We start from the raw sequence: 15,959 nt of genomic DNA, 5'->3' as shown, positions 1-15,959 counted from the left end.
GGTGAAACCCTGTTGGTGTTTGTTGGTTTGGTGTGAAAATAACGTTTCCTGACATTCTAAACCAAACAACCAGCAAAATGTTTGCAGGGAGTTTGTTGAGACAGTGTGACCTGGCCTTATGCAGAAAGCTAATTGCAAAATGCATATCTTTAAAAATGACTAGTTAGTAGGTTGCCTGAATGACTAATTTCATAATTTGTCATAAAAAACATATGCGCTCAATTTAATAGGGCTGGGCAATATGGGCAAAAAAAATTATCACAATATTTTTTTTTTTATATCAGTCGATATCGATAATTATCATGACAAATGTCAAATCTTTATTTCTTTCAAGTTTAAAGGCAGATTTTTGCTCCTAAGTGAAAGTTAGGTGCAAAAAGAAACCAGACCGTTAATTGTGATTTTAAACTATTGTCAGAACACATCATGACAAACACTTGCCAAACAGGGGAACATTCACAAATCTGAGGTAGAACATTCAAACATTTGACATTTTTCCTTAACATAATAAATATCTTAATAGAAACAAATATTTCTTAGTTTCTGCATGTGCTAATTTTTATTCGGTAAAATGTAATATTCTGACTGTTTGAGTTTTAATAATTATTAACAATTGGTCATCCAGTATCATGCATTTAGATCATGATAACCACAGATAAAACCGGTTATAGCCTACAGCACCTCACTATCATGGCAAAATGTTACTTTATGGTTTATAATATGGTATTTGTATGAAAACCAGTAGCCTAAATACATTATTAGGCCTAAATACTGTAATTATATTACATTAGTCCTTTAATACATTGTCTACATTTATAATATAATACAATTCAATATGTATATCCCACATTTCATGGTGCAGTTAATATTACTAGGCTAACGTTACAGTAAATCCGTGGTAAATGATGGGAATTCGTAGACGGAAAAGCCTTCTGACTGTATCGTTGCGCACAGTGTTTCTCCTGTTCGTCAGCGCCGTTTCATCTGCCTTTAAACTTGTTTAAATCACTGAGACATTTGTGTTCTTCGCTGAATTCAAACGCTTCTCACTGGATCTCGTGACCGAGACCGATCAGAGTAAACGATCTGCTCTAGTGAGCTCGCGCTGGTGCTGCCGTTTGGACTTTGAGCCGAGCGGATAAACGGTCCGTGTGGCGCGCGGTTCAAATGAGTTTCGTTCCGCTTTTGGGGCATAAACGTTATCAAACATTTATCGAACTCTTGATATCGTTTTATCGCGCAAAATTATATTGCGATAACTATCGTTTTATTGCCCAGCCCTTTTTTTATCTGATATGAAAACATGTGCAATTTGTGCATATAAACTACAATGGAAGCACATTACAATATAAATTCCTCGATGCGCATCATATAAGATGTGACTTTGCGATGGGACGACATAACTGGACTATCCAGCGGATCTCATTGCACCGCATCTGAAATGCTGTTTGGGTCAGTCTAAAAATGCCTAAGCAAAGTCTGTCATCAAAGTGGTTTGTTATTATTACCTCCCTTACACTGCGTTCACAGACAGGAGAGCAAAGCAGAGGGGGAGTCTTCATGAGTTACACTGTGTTAATAAAGGACATTCCTTACATTTTTTTTCACCTGATCTTCCGAGTACATTCCCCTCAGGATATGTATTAGAGCAGCGTGAGCGGGGCTGTCAGAACTACAGGAAATCCAAACAAAGCTCCGCATTCTGCTCCCAAAGAGGAGAGAGTGTTTTGACTTGTTCTTCAGCGTGAAGATGAACTCATTGGAAGCTAAACCTTGAGTGTTTTACCGAGTGCCCATCACAGACTGTTCTTCTAGGACCGAAAGGAATTAATTGTAGTTTCTTGTAAGCGTGCCAAGATACTTGGCTCCACCGTCCAAGACAGTACTGTGCCTCAGAGCTGATTATGTCCAACAAAAGTGTCCAAAAGAGTTACTGTTTCTTCCTGTGGTCTCCACCAGTGTGTTGGGTGGAGCGTCTCTCCTGATACTCTGACTCTAGGGAGGAAACGTAGGCTTTTCCTTCCTGTGCACTCAGAACCAGGCACAGCCGACCTACCCTATGAGTCCTTTCATGGAAGTCGTGGAGATGAAGGTTGAAGAATGTTTTAGGTTCAGCTTAAACTTAAAGATAAAGGCCTGCAGTGTTTACTTGTAATGATATGTTCATCTGGCCTTGTGATTGGTCAAATTAATCCTTTATGTTTGCTCCTATCTTGCCAATAGATGTCACACTGACTTACAGGATATTGTCTTAGGAATTTCAGCAATTTGTTGGTGGTATGTTTCCATTTTAATGCAAATTTTCTTAAAGGTCATTTTTATAGGTGTTAATTGTCTAGTTACAGGGCTTGACGGTTTCTTTTTTTCTACTTTGAAATGTAAGAGTACAAAAATAACTTAAGGGTGCAATGAAAATGTATTAAATAATTAGTTTTTCCTTATGTGCAAGCAAAACACTTTTAACTCATTTGTAGTCTTTAGCTAATACTTTTAGCTGCACATTCCAACATGAGAAAATATGCTTTCTTACAACCAACTAAAACATATTACACTACAAACACCATAAGGCAAACATTGTCATGATTAATCATCAACAGTAGATCATTTGCATTAGCTTGGCAGAAATGTGCAGTATTCAGTGATGGTGAACGGCTCTGAAACTGCATGCCTAGAACGTGCAACAGCGCCACATTTTCACTTTGAATATTATTTAATTATTTTGAAGTTTTCAAGTAATTGAAGTTTAATAATCCCATTAAACCGTATCATGATTTAAGACCTCTTAAAAAGTGAATTAATACTTTAGGTATACCGTTAAAGATATGTAAGACTTTTATGACCATACAATTTTTTTTTATCGCTCAGTTCAACAAGGATGAGTTAGCTTTCTCCTCCGCATCTTCTGCCTTTTCTTATCTCTGGGTGTTTGTGCCTGTGACCGTGGAAGAGATAAAAAGAGATTGTTGCCTTTGTCTTTTGGGACTGGGAGTTTGCATTTCTTGCTTCATGGGAACTTTTTGAAGATTTCTGAAGATGCCAATCAAACATTGTATCTGTGTTGAAATGTGCTTCAGATAAAGCTGTTTCCCCCCCAAAAAAACTGCCTGTTTAGCCTTGATGGGCTAATGTGAGATTGGTGCATTGTGGGTCCCACAACAAGGCTAGAAGGTTATTGATGTTTTTGTAAGAGCAAATATGGAAAGAAATGTAACAGCTGGACCAGGACAAATGACTCCTGTTACTGACAAGGCCATTTCTGTTACGCCAACACACATTTGCCTTATCAGCTCCCACAGTCTGGTGTCTTGAAGACTCCGATCCACTGGCCAATGACAAGTATGATCGTTCGTGATAAAGAATTATTTTTAAAATCTACTTTAAAGTTCTCAGAAACGAACTCGTACACTACCGTCAGTAAGTTGTTCTAGCTCATTTAAATAAATGATGTTCTTTTGAACTTTCTGTTCATCAAAGAATCCTGAAAATAATGTGTAATGGGTTTCACAAATATTAAGGATTTATACTAAGGATAATAATGATTTTTTTTTTCTCACTCCCCCCACTCAAAAAATAAATAAAATAGGCCTAGTTATTGACTTCATTGTTTTTGTCATTGTTTCCATATCCTTAATAAATAAGGTTGTGACACTAAAACTACCCTAATATAAATTACCTCATATAAGTCAAGTATTGTTTAAGACAAGTAAACTGTAAGTAATAAAATAAGAACAAACAATTAAATTACGAGCAATACCACAAATACAAAAGAACAAACATACATATAAAATAAACACTGCTTTTCGTGTTTTTCAGGTAGAGAAAATTAATAATCAAATGTAAAATAGCACTGCAGCAGCACGTTTATTAGGCTGCTGTCACTTTAAGAGCTGCACGGATCTAATATAATGTTCCACATAGGTTGTATGTCTTAACTGTTTATGTTCACTTAAGATATAACAGACTATGTTTACTAGGATACTCACCGAGGCGGCATTGTTTGATGTCATTTTCTGTGGATAGCACAAGAAGACGTGAAAGAGCTCAATTCAGCATCGACACAATGTTCAAGAAGCAGCTTTCTGGGAAAGCACTTTGAATGTGTGAACGTCTTGCAATATTAAATTGAGTTCTCTTTTGCGTCGTCTTGTGCTTGAATATATATATATATATATATATATATATATATTGGCAAGGATTAAAAACATGCAAATTAAATGTTTCATGACGCAGCTCTGGCCTGATCAGGAAGGTGACAGTTGCGTCAACAAGTAAGGGATAATGTACATCCAGCCGTTTGTTATCTCAGAATAAACACTGTCAGGGTGATCAGGACCCCGACGCAAAGCTGAGGACTTTCACTTAAAATAATTAAAAAAGATTAGACATTTATTGTGATAATTATCAGTATAAACTGATGTTTTTTTGGGGTTTTTTTGGCCTATATCTCCCGGCCCTATGTGCATCACAGGAATAAATAACGTTTTGAAATATATTCAAATAGAAAACATGTTTTAATTTGTAATAATATTTCACAATATTACTAATTTTACTGTATTTTTGATTAAATAAATGCAGCCTTGGTGAGCATTAGGGACTTCTTTCAAAAACGCATTAAAAAAATCTTACTGACTACAAAGTTTGGAATGGTAAAATTAATTTATATAAAAAGCAGTTTTTACAAATATAATGTATGCTGTAAGGTCCAAACCTTACAGCATACATTATATTTGTAAAAACTGTCACACCACATTTTGCAACCGGAGTTAAAACCTGTTACAAGATAATTTTAAGAAGCTTATTTACCTTGACCCTTTTTCTGTTTCTTCATTATGATATAATGACAGTTTTATAGTCTTGACTATAAAATATCAAAATTAATTTTAATTTAGATATTTGCGTTTAATCTATTTTTGAATTCATTAATATTGCACAGTCACTGTTATCATGGCAACTTTTGCATGGGCAAGCACCATGCTGACATTTACTTCAAACCATAGAAATTCCCTAGTCCCTACTATATCTGCCCTACTTATGTACATTTCTGTTAGCCAGATTAGAACTGTGAGATTTACAGACGCATCAAAGGTAAAATTCAATCAACAGAACAGCCATGAAGCAGAATAACAACAGATTCTGAGAACCGTACCGTACATCCAGACTGGAAACGGGCCAAATGTTCTGTTTAAGAGATATGAGATTACAACCTGCCTTTATGGCACTTTCAATCCTTTTTAAGTTGTCTGTGGAGATTGTTGGATCCTATTTGCACATCTTGTTCAGCACCATTAAAATGAAGTCTAAATCTTATGACATGTGCACAGGGTTTAAAATGTTAAGCTTTGAGTTGGTTTGGAGATAGTGCTCGATGGAGACGCACAACCCTTCCAGTATGTGTGAATTCTATGGTTCTTAAAGCAAGACTCTGGGAAGTGCATCTCTAGTGTAACAATGTCCATTGCTCTTGCCAAACCCTTGCTAAAAATAGCATAACTTTTGACTTAAGGACAGCTCTGTTCCATTTTTCAGTGGAACATCTGTAAAACAATATTATTGCATATTTTCACCACATAATTTACAATGGAGAATGCAGAGCTGTAGTCCCCATGTGTAAATTTCTTTTAGTGTATGTTCATGTATTAACAGAGGGTGCGTCTCAATCAGCTCCCTAGCTTCCGAAGTCGTGAATAGTATATCGTACACAAATTTGGGCACTGGTAAGGACAGTAACGTAAGTACAAACTTGCATTTTTGAAATCCCTCCTCACTGCATGTGTTTGGTAATGTTTTATCTGCATGTGTGTCAGGTTTTGAAGTCCTTTCACTGAAGGCCTTGCTCGAGTGCTAGTTTACCTCAGTGAGATCATGGTTTACCACAGAGGTAGGCCAATTCGGGAACTGAGAAAATACCACATTTAAAAACTGAGAGTTTCGGTTCTGTACGGTTGTGTTTAAGGCAGATTCTGTTTTTCTGTTAGTTTCACAACAGTTTTCGAGTAGTTTAAATTTAAAATCTTTTTAGGCTAGCCGTAGGTGAAAGTTAAGACGAGTATCTATATGTTTTCCGATACCATTTATTTTTATGTTGAATTGTCTCATATAAAGAGAGATCCCATATAAATGATAATATATACAAACTTATATTATTATTCTTTTATTATATTATAATAATGAGCCCAGGGCTCCCTTTGTAAAAGAGATTTGAATATCTCAATGGGACAACACCTGGTAAAATAAAGGATAAATAACATTAAAATAAAAAATATTATTAATGTTATAACAATATTCATGTAATTATGTCTATTTTTTTTTTTTGCAATCTCAATTGTAAGTTGTAACCATTTAATTTCATTGTTAAATTTCATTTATTAACTTTGTTTGGAAATATGTGATGTTATGCTATTTGTTTTTAAGATTAAATCTTAAGATTAAGTGTTTCTCATCATTTTTGACTACAAGCCTACAGACTACAATCTTCCAGAAGTTACATAGAAACCTGGCAGTCAGATTGGAATGAATGCTTTTAGCCAGTTATTTCTGTTTGCAGCATACTGTATATCAGACGGTCCGTGGGTAGGCTCTCTAAGGCTGCCTGAGACTGTGTATAGGTTGAAGCGATGGCTGTTTTTTGTGAACGTGAATTAAAATGTTTTTCTGACCTTGACCTGCAGGCACAGGATAAGAGGAAAGCCTTGGAGGAGACCAAAGCCTACACCACCCAGTCCCTGGCCAGCGTGGCCTATCAGATCAATGCCTTAGCCAACAATGTCCTGCAGTTGTTGGATATCCAGGCCTCACAGCTGCGCAGGATGGAGTCCTCCATTAACCACATATCTCAGGTCAGAAATGTTCATTTTTAATATCTCTCTCTCAATCTCATTTCCCTTGCTTTGTCCTTGTCTGTCTAGAGTTTTCATTAAGCATTTGTCTGTCTCTCACAGTGACTGACTATTTAATATCTGTTTTCTGTTCATCTCTTATGCCCTCCGTTTCTCTCTCTTCTTCTTGAATGCGTCTCTATGCAGTCATCATGGAGATGTAAAACTCTCCCACGGAGTCCTTGTGTAAACCTCATCCCACTTCCATATGGTGCTGTTAGTTACTGAAGTCATGGCTGGCTTCAGTCAAACCCACTAGTTTCTGCTGCCAATAAGAAAACCCTCTGCAACCTATGGCCATGAGACAGCCATGTTGATATTTAGAACAAAGTAGTCTTTATTATATGATATTGTTATACCGTCATATAAGATTTTCATCATACAGCCAATCCCTATTTAGGAATATAATTTTTATAACTTTCTTTTGGAGAAATGGTTTGAATGAGCAAGGATAGTTTATCGGAGTAGCTAGTAACTGCAGTTACAGTCACTAGAGAATCACACTGATTCTTTATTAACTTCAGCTTCAGGACTTTATCTCTGTTCCAAAACATAGTGAACTGTATTATGATCTTGTATGGTCCTAACAGTTATATAATCTCAAAAGTGACTTATTTAGAATGATCTTCATAGATAGCAACTTGACTTACTATTAATTCCAATAGAGTCTGAAGGTAGCATGTTGCTAAGCTAACAGCTTGCTGCTGTAATAAATATAAAAGTACATAAAACACTCTGTCCATGTTTTGTTTTTTGTTTTTCTTCTGCTGAATGACTGAATGTTTAGTCTTTTCACTGAGCTAATTACAATGCTTTCTGGTATTGAATCGAATACATATTCTGCTGACTGTTTGCTAGGGCTGTGCCGGTAATAAATTGACAACCACACCACCACGGTTGTAAAGCGCCACCACGGTGGCTGAGTAGCACCAGCGGTGGTCTGCCAAAACACATTTTTTGTATGTGAATGCTGTTTTACATGAATATTATGACACAAGTGAAGCACCAAAGCTTCACAAGAGAAATTTTCTTTGTTTACAAAAGAAATAATAGGTTAGCAATTAAATGTTACACCGCAGCCATGGAAACATTTGCATTCATGACGAATGAGAGAGCTGTGCATGAGCCCATCAATTTAAGCTTTGTCGGCTTTGAATTCTGGTTTGCGATCTGAAAATATTGCACCCTATTATCAGCTAATTTAACAATATTCCTTATAGAAAGCTTGAATTGTCTACTTCAAAACAAAACCATTTAAAACGAAAAGAAACCCACTAGCCTACTCTTTGCTAATGCAGGCTAATCCGAATGAAATGTGCATTTCTCTCAATAGGTGCGTTCACTGCGAAGATGACGAGTCAGCATCGTCAACTTAATTTCTTTAATTTTCTTTGCAGCCGACACTGACACAGAAAACACTTAGTTTATTAATAAACAATTCAAATGTATCCTTGCTATATTTTACACATTCATAATCATTACTTTTGCTGGTTCTTTGTGACAGCTGTTATGTGTGTTATTGGTAGCATCACCCTCTGGTTACATGAACGCTTCAGCACCGAAAACATGGAGATTTTATTTGAGAGAATAATCGCACAACCTATTCGATATTCTATAATGAAATCAACTAATTGAATATTCAAAAATCGTGACTCATCCCTGCATGGAATCTCTTGTTTCTTTTCCCAAATCTTCACTCTCGTCTCACCCATTTTTGAAGGGGATTATAAACGTTCCTTGGTTCGATTTTAATTAGGCATTTTATATTTGTATTCTTTACTGTGGTAAAATTGAAAAAAGCTGTAGGACAGTCTAAATTTTTACTTTCACGTCAAATTCTTTTTAACAGTTTGTGCTTGTTATTAGACATGGTAAGGCCCGTCAAGTTTATTTGTAAAGCGTTTATTTGTAAAGTGTGTTTCGCACATGCAGGTGATATTTAGCTTTAAGATAAAATTAGCTTTTTACAAGTTGAAAACATGAAGATATCAGAAAAGAGATTGATGGTCTCTTTCCTGCTTGTGTCCCACATGCCACATCTCTGATCCCCCTCAAAGCGGTGGAAGTGTGTTGTTTCTTTGACGGAATTGGTCAAAAAACACACTTTTTTTTCATTCAAAACAACCCCCCAACCACCGCCGATAGTTGGTCCATCCATTCCCCCCGCGGTGGTAAAAAACTGCCACTATCACAGCCCTACTGTTGGCAGCAGCTTTGGTGCTGTTCAAGAAGGCAGCTCACTAGGCTTTTTAAAAGAGCTTATCAAAGAATAAAACTTCACTCACTCAGAACTGTGGGAAGGTTCAGCTTCCTATGACCGTGTCAACAAGACCTTCCACCGTATAAGATTCTTAAAATTCGATCTCTTATTTGACAAACACCAATTCTGTTTTTCTCACCCTCATAGCACAAACACTGCCGACAGTGAAGTGCTAAAACCAGAATTATTAGACTGATATAATCTGCCAGTCACATTAGAACTTTAATCTGAAAACGTGGTTGGGTTTAATTGTCGTACAGTGGAGTATTCTCAGGTCTCGTCTCCATTCATATGCGTGTCTGGGAATCACAGTGGGCTTTATGAATGGCTGTAAGACAGGCTTATTTTGTTGGTCAACAGAGGCCTGTTCTCACGTCCAGCTCTTCACACACACCCTCTACTTACAGTCTCAATCATGATTCTCTCCAAAGATGAAGATGAGAATAATAGGACAGTTATGTTGAAAACAGGGTGCTGTCTGTGAGCAAGCTTTCTGTTGTAGCATGTTGTACTAAAGGTGGGGGAACACTTATTCAGTGATGCATCACAATTCTGAATCGTTTACAGATGGAATGGTATGCTTTGCTTGCTGCCAATCCCAGACACAAAAATAACCAAGTATCTAAACTTTAACAAAGTTTGGAAAGAGCATGATGAATTTCTTAGGCAATCAGGGTTTTTGTGCCATTGTCCATACTGCATCAACAATGAGTGTCAGCTCAAAACCTGTCAACATCATAGTTCAGTAGTGTCAAATCCTGTTCCTGGAGAGCCATCTTCAGAGTTTATTTAAACACACCTGAACCTGCTAATCTAGGTCTTCAGGATGACTAGAAACTTCCAGCCAGGCAGGTGTGTTGGAGCTAAACTCTGGAGGAAAGTGGCACTCCAGGAGCAGAATTAGACACCCCTGTCATAGAGACCCAATTTCAGTCAGAACTCCGTGCAGTCCCTGCATTTTGCATTTGACTGAAAGGAATTGAATTATATAGTGTTTAAAGATACTCACTCCTATATTTTAGACAAACCGAAATTGGTCATTCAACTCTGGAAACTGTAGTTGTTCCAAAAACAAACCGTAACGCTGTAGCCCCAGTGCTGATTTCCACAGATCAGTCATGACTGCGCTGTTCTACTGGAAAGTGACTAATGGCTATAAAGTGGCTGTAATCTCTCAGCTGAGGCACACCTAGAGCTTTGCTGACAGAGGATGTTCCCGTCTTTACAGCATTTCTCACTCTTTCCTCTTCCTCTGGCTGCCGATTAGACAGACCGCACTGCCAGCATGTGGCCAAATTAAATTAGAACATCAGTGCACCAGACTAATGGGCCAGCATGCCAGGTCTGGAGTTCATTGTTTTCATCGCAGCTCTACTCTGAATGTTCTGAGTTGTATCATCACAAATCTGTCTTGTTGGAGCCGGCGCTGACCCTGAGCGTGGGAGGCTGAAGTGCTGCTACCTAGACCAGTGCATGAAGTGGCTGCTAAGATACTGTGAACAGTCCGCGCTTTGTCTGGCCAGCTAAAGAGTTGGCAATACACTAGGAGTCTCCTTTTGCTTTTCTCTCTCTCTTCAGCTGCAAGTAAATCTGTGTTTGCCTGTTGCATCTGAGGAACTAGAGATGACTAATTAAATAAAAAGCAGCTCTGAGTGGAGTTCTGAAGCAGTATGCTTAGAAAAGGTTTCATGGTTACCCCATCAGCGATTGATCTCCTATTAACTAATTTCAGAGAAGCTAACAAAGCAAGCTAGCTTTGAAAGCATGAGCTTCCACCCTCCCTTCAGAGCATCTCTAAAGCCACGCCTCCTTCAAAACACATGAACACACAGAAGAGTCTGCAAAGCGTCACAAGACAGCGTTAAATGACCCCCTGTCTCAAAGCGCATAAAATTTCAATAATAATGAACGTAAACAACTTACAGAGCTTGGATTTGCACCACCTGACTGCTGCAGATTAATGTTGGCATTGATAGTGTTGACATAGAATCACATAAATTCGAATCTGAGGATGTGAACAGCTCCTGATAGAATGTCACTGGTTCTCATCTCGTAATTACAGTTACGATGGCGTGAACCGCGCAGCATAAGCTCATTGTTTTGGTTCATGGAGCTGTAAAAAAGCAACTGCTGTTTGTCTGCATAATGCTGTGTTCCTGACCAACTTAATTGAGTCCAAGTCCAAACATTAAGAGTAGGTTGATTCAGAGTCAAGACTGAGACAAGAAGATGGAGTTAAGACAAAAACCTAAGGAGGGTATGAATGATTCAGACTTGATTCAGACATGCTTTCCTTTGGGGTGAATGAAGCTTGATTTTGAATTAAAGTCATGCAAACCTCTGCAGGACTTACCATCTCCCGTTTTTCATTAAGGTTGGGTTTGATTGCTCCATCCCATTAAAAGACTTAGACTTTACAAGTCTGTCAAAAGTGTTTCTGTCATTGAGTATTTTCAAGTAAGAATTCAAAGTTCTGAGTTTGTGCATTCCTCAAACATGTTCATAGCCTCTAATAAGCTAAAAGCTCTGTTTTGTGATACGTCTCTAATCATTATCACCAAAGTGCAAGTTTATAGTGTATGGTACTTAGCGGCAGAATGCCCCCGCTGGGAAGTTCTGCATACTTGGTTGTTACATGTGAAGTGTAAATACATACCCCCCACTTTGAGTTGGCAAGATCAACTACAAATTCTTTTGGAATCTTCATCTCTGCTGTCTGTCTGAGTTTGCTCTCGGCAGATGAGCTTCATCCAAACAGGAAATGGAGTTCCAGAGATGAGATTGTAGGGAAGACCTGCTCTCCCTCTGTTTCCTGACAATAAAGTTTGGCCAAAATGAGATTATGAGTGAATTGTGACAAGTAGGTTACATTAGGGGGCATGGGTTTCTTCAATCGTATAACCTTTCTCAAGTCCATGCTTCCCACACAACCTGCAAGTTTCTGAAACTTCTTATTCCTCTTCAGAATCGCTAGAGATACAGAGAGCAGCTCAACAACTCTCCAATGCGTTTGCCAAATAGATTGAAGTCTTCACGCTGGGAAAGAAAAATCAATCACAAACAAGTTCCTTGCATTAGGTTGCTGTTTAGACTCGTAACCTGATGTTGATCTACAGTGTTTTGATTCTGGAGTGGAAGCCTCAACGCAATTTGTGCACAAATCATCTGTCTGTATTGACAAGTAGAAGGAGAGAGAGTCATTGAGGGCACAGTATAGTTTTTTTTTTTGCTCAGGTGAAGGGATTTTAACTACCCTCCGTCGATTCCTCAACTTCACTTATGTTATTGTTTTTAACCTGGGCGTATAAACCTTATGCTTCACACGAGTGAAATATGTTATTTTGTTTCAGTAGATTATGCTTTTTTTCACTGTTCACTGTTTGGAAAGATTAAATCCTTGTTCTCAGAGTATGTTCTCGTATAGTACTGGGATCATTTAGAGTCAGATAGTCCACATCGAGTCCATTTTCAGTAGACTCTGTCTATTAAGCTGTCCACTGAGGAGTTGTGTCTTTTACACCCATTACATCGCACAGTGTGTAGATGTGTCTTCAACTTTGTCATTCATGAGGTTAATTGCAGTCTTTTGTGTAATATACAACCAAATACATTTATATACTTTTGCAAACATTTGCAGAGTAAAGGCTCACTCTTGAAGAGGTTGCTCATTTATATTGCTCTGCAAGCGTTCATCTGGCTCGCTGCAGAGATAGCTGCTCTCAGATGCTCGTGGTCACCCTGTCGGAGAGAAGCCAAAGCCAGATGGAGCATAACACACCCGTAAATCTGTGAAGGGAGCGCCTGTCCTCACCCTTCAGCTGTGCTCGTAATGTTGTTAGAGAGCTGCGTCCTTGCTTTTAGTCTCCAAACGTTTCCCCTTAGCTCTGGATATGCGACAAAGAGCTGTTCCACATGTTCTGTTGCATGAGTGGTTAGTTTTTTCCTGAATTGTATTGGTTCTGTGCTAAGAATGCTGGCTCACAAGCTATTTAGCCTGCTGTGGGACTTTAATTCTTACAATGAATAAATAAATAAAAAAAGTTTGGCTAGTAACACACGAACATCAGGGTGTGGTCCGTTTCTCATTTCAGAAATAATCATGTGGTTTTGCGCTTTTATTAAATGCTGGCATGGCAATCCTATTGACATAACCACATAAAGTGGAAGTGTGTGTGTGTGGGTGTGTGCTACAGGCCACTGCTGCTACAGATATGCACAACACGTCTGTCTGTTTGTGCATAGCTGGCTTTTCCGGAAGCCATGCCACCCCGGGGTCGCTTCGTTAAACTGCTGAAATGACTTTTTTTCTTTTTTCCTGTCAGATGCTGAAGTGAAACTCTCTGTCTGACCAGTATCAAAGCCTCTCTCTTTTTGTCTGCTGCTTCTCCACATTTGTACGTGAAATATATTTCACATTGAATAATGTTAAATATATGGTTGCACTTTATTTTACAGTCCTGTTGTACACGTGCGGTTTACTTACTACAACAACCAGTAGCACATGTCAAGTTCATGTACTGTAAAATAAAGTGCAACTAAAATATTGCCAATTATTTGGTTTCAAATTACCTTGATTTATTTTTATTTTTTGAGAATAAAGATGTGTACTCGCATATATTCAAGGTTTAACAAAAATGTCTCATTACTTTTGACTTGATTGTTGTTATACCACATGACATTTTTAGTCATTTAAATGAAAGCTTTGCTCGAAAATAGTATAAAAGTTTTCAAAACCAACATGAATACAAATAGTACATTTCTAAGAAATTGGTATTTTAGTAAATTGTTTTCGGTCAAACTAAACGAAAATGTCATTGACCCCTCTGTAAAACCAAGTTCTGAAACAATCCGGTACACACGCAAGGGCTGTCTGTGCTTAAATGTCTGTGTGTCCTCCTGTGAATAGTACATGCAATAATATCATGTCTACGTGCATGTCAGGTCAAATGTGCCTCTTGGTCTGAATGCTCCTTTTAGAGAGTTATTAATGTCAACACACTGAAATTATTCAGAGGTGCTTTAACCAAAAATATTCTGTCATTTACAGACAACTATTTAAACCTAGCGCATCACTTTCCATGTTAACCATCTTTGCATGTATGCAGTTTCTCTCGCTCTCTGTCTCTGAACATCTTCGTCTACAAGATCCAATGCTCTCGCTCAAATGGGGATGAACTCTTTTTAATGCAAAATAAATCAACTAACATGCTACTTTCCATACAAAGAAATAGTTTGAAATGATTATTTGAACAGCATCTGCTTATTATAATTGCATTTTATTATCACATTACTGTATTAAAGTACTAATGGGCAATATCTAAACCTAAACGTATCTAAAACTATATTGGGAAAGTGCAGTGAAAACTGTTAAGTAGTTGTTTTACATTTAATTTACTATATTAATATCTTTAATCTGTTGTTTGTAACTGTCTGTTCTGTTCATTTTACAAATGATTCAAATGAAATAGTTTAACAGTAGTTATGTAATGTACTATTTATTTGACAAATACTTGGGCTATGTGTAATTGTTTTAATATGTTAATATTTATATATATAAAAAACTGTTTAAATGCAAACTAGTTTTTGCTGTGGTTTTGAATAAAAGGTATCGATAGAATCATAGAATTTTACTAGAAATTGGTATTGACTGCTAAAACTTTGTTATAGGGACAACCCTACTGGGGATCATTTAGGTCACACAGATCACACCTCAGACATGCGAGAGAAGCGAGTTTGGCGGGAACCATTATTTTACTGTTGAGCAGTTTTTGAATGTGATCAAAGTAAGCACCCTCTTGTCGTCTTCTGAGGGTGGTGAAAGGCTCTTGAGCAAGACATTGCTCCAGGACCGTCCCTGTAGAAATTGTACATTGAGTTTCTTAAAATGAGAACTGATCTACTAAATGACTAATATCACAGTAAAGGGTGATTCATGATTCTCCTGTGAACTCAGTGTGAAGTCACTTCATGTCGAGTTGTGATGCATCGATACATCCTGTTGTAAGACACAAGATCCGAGGCATACCATTACATTAGATATTCAGTGTAAATTTTAAATTATAGGGCTCTTCAATGAATTGCTATAAAACGAAATTGCAATAGGCTATTCAATTCGCTTCATTTCACAGCCGCATTATCAAAATAAAAATTTGAGGTAGGCCAATGGGGTTGTCCCGATCTCTTTTCGGAGGCCTATAAAATGGAAAAATGTAACTGAAATGCATATTTAACTGGTAAATGTACTTATATTAAAGCTGCCGTCGGCAAGTCTGGCAGATTGAGTGGACTTAGACAAAATTTTGAATGTTTACAACTCTCATGCCCCTCCCCCACTACCAACGAGCACCCGCCCATCGTCAGTGCGTGTGTACCTGATTTTCTTTGAACACGTCCGTCTCTTCAGCATCGATCAACACCATAGACTCGGAGGTAGGCTGCCCTGGCTAATCTATCCATAGATAGCAATAACCGAGGAATTGGAAGCTTGTTATTAGATTTTCTCTCTGCCATCACGCTTCGTACAATCTTCAGGCGAACTTCAGGCGTGTCGTGTGCATGTGATATTGTAACGTCCGCGTCTGCGCGAGGGAGGGGGATCTGTGATTTGTGCACGACCTGTGATTGACAGTCAGATCTCACACCCCCCTGCGCTGATTAGACCCGATGATCCGGGACGGTGGATTTTTGCAAAACAAAATAACACGCTCCAGGTGGAGTTAGAAGCTCGGTTTTTTTCTAAAACCACCTTATTTATGTTGTTCTGTCGGATTATAGTGTCAATTTCACTGAATTTGATAAAAAAAATGTTGCCGACGGCAGCTTTA

General features: G+C 37.9%; 1 protein-coding gene across 11 annotated transcripts in view; it reads left to right on the top strand.

Moving 5' to 3' along the window:
• abi1a (abl-interactor 1a) overlaps positions 1-15,959 on the top strand; it is a 55,721-nt gene that overhangs the window by 12,155 nt on the left and 27,607 nt on the right. For all 11 annotated transcript variants that reach the window (XM_079601239.1, XM_079601235.1, XM_079601231.1 and 8 more), the window contains exon 2: positions 6,669-6,836. In XM_079601239.1, the coding sequence (XP_079457365.1) occupies positions 6,669-6,836 (168 nt within the window). The remainder of the gene's footprint in view (positions 1-6,668; positions 6,837-15,959) is intronic.

Source organism: Phoxinus phoxinus, assembly GCF_949152265.1.
Source record: "Phoxinus phoxinus genome assembly, chromosome: 24".
Taxonomy (NCBI): Eukaryota; Metazoa; Chordata; class Actinopteri; order Cypriniformes; family Leuciscidae; genus Phoxinus; species Phoxinus phoxinus.
The sequence above is the reverse complement of the archived record's forward strand: the minus strand, read 5'-3'. Positions and strand labels throughout refer to the sequence as shown.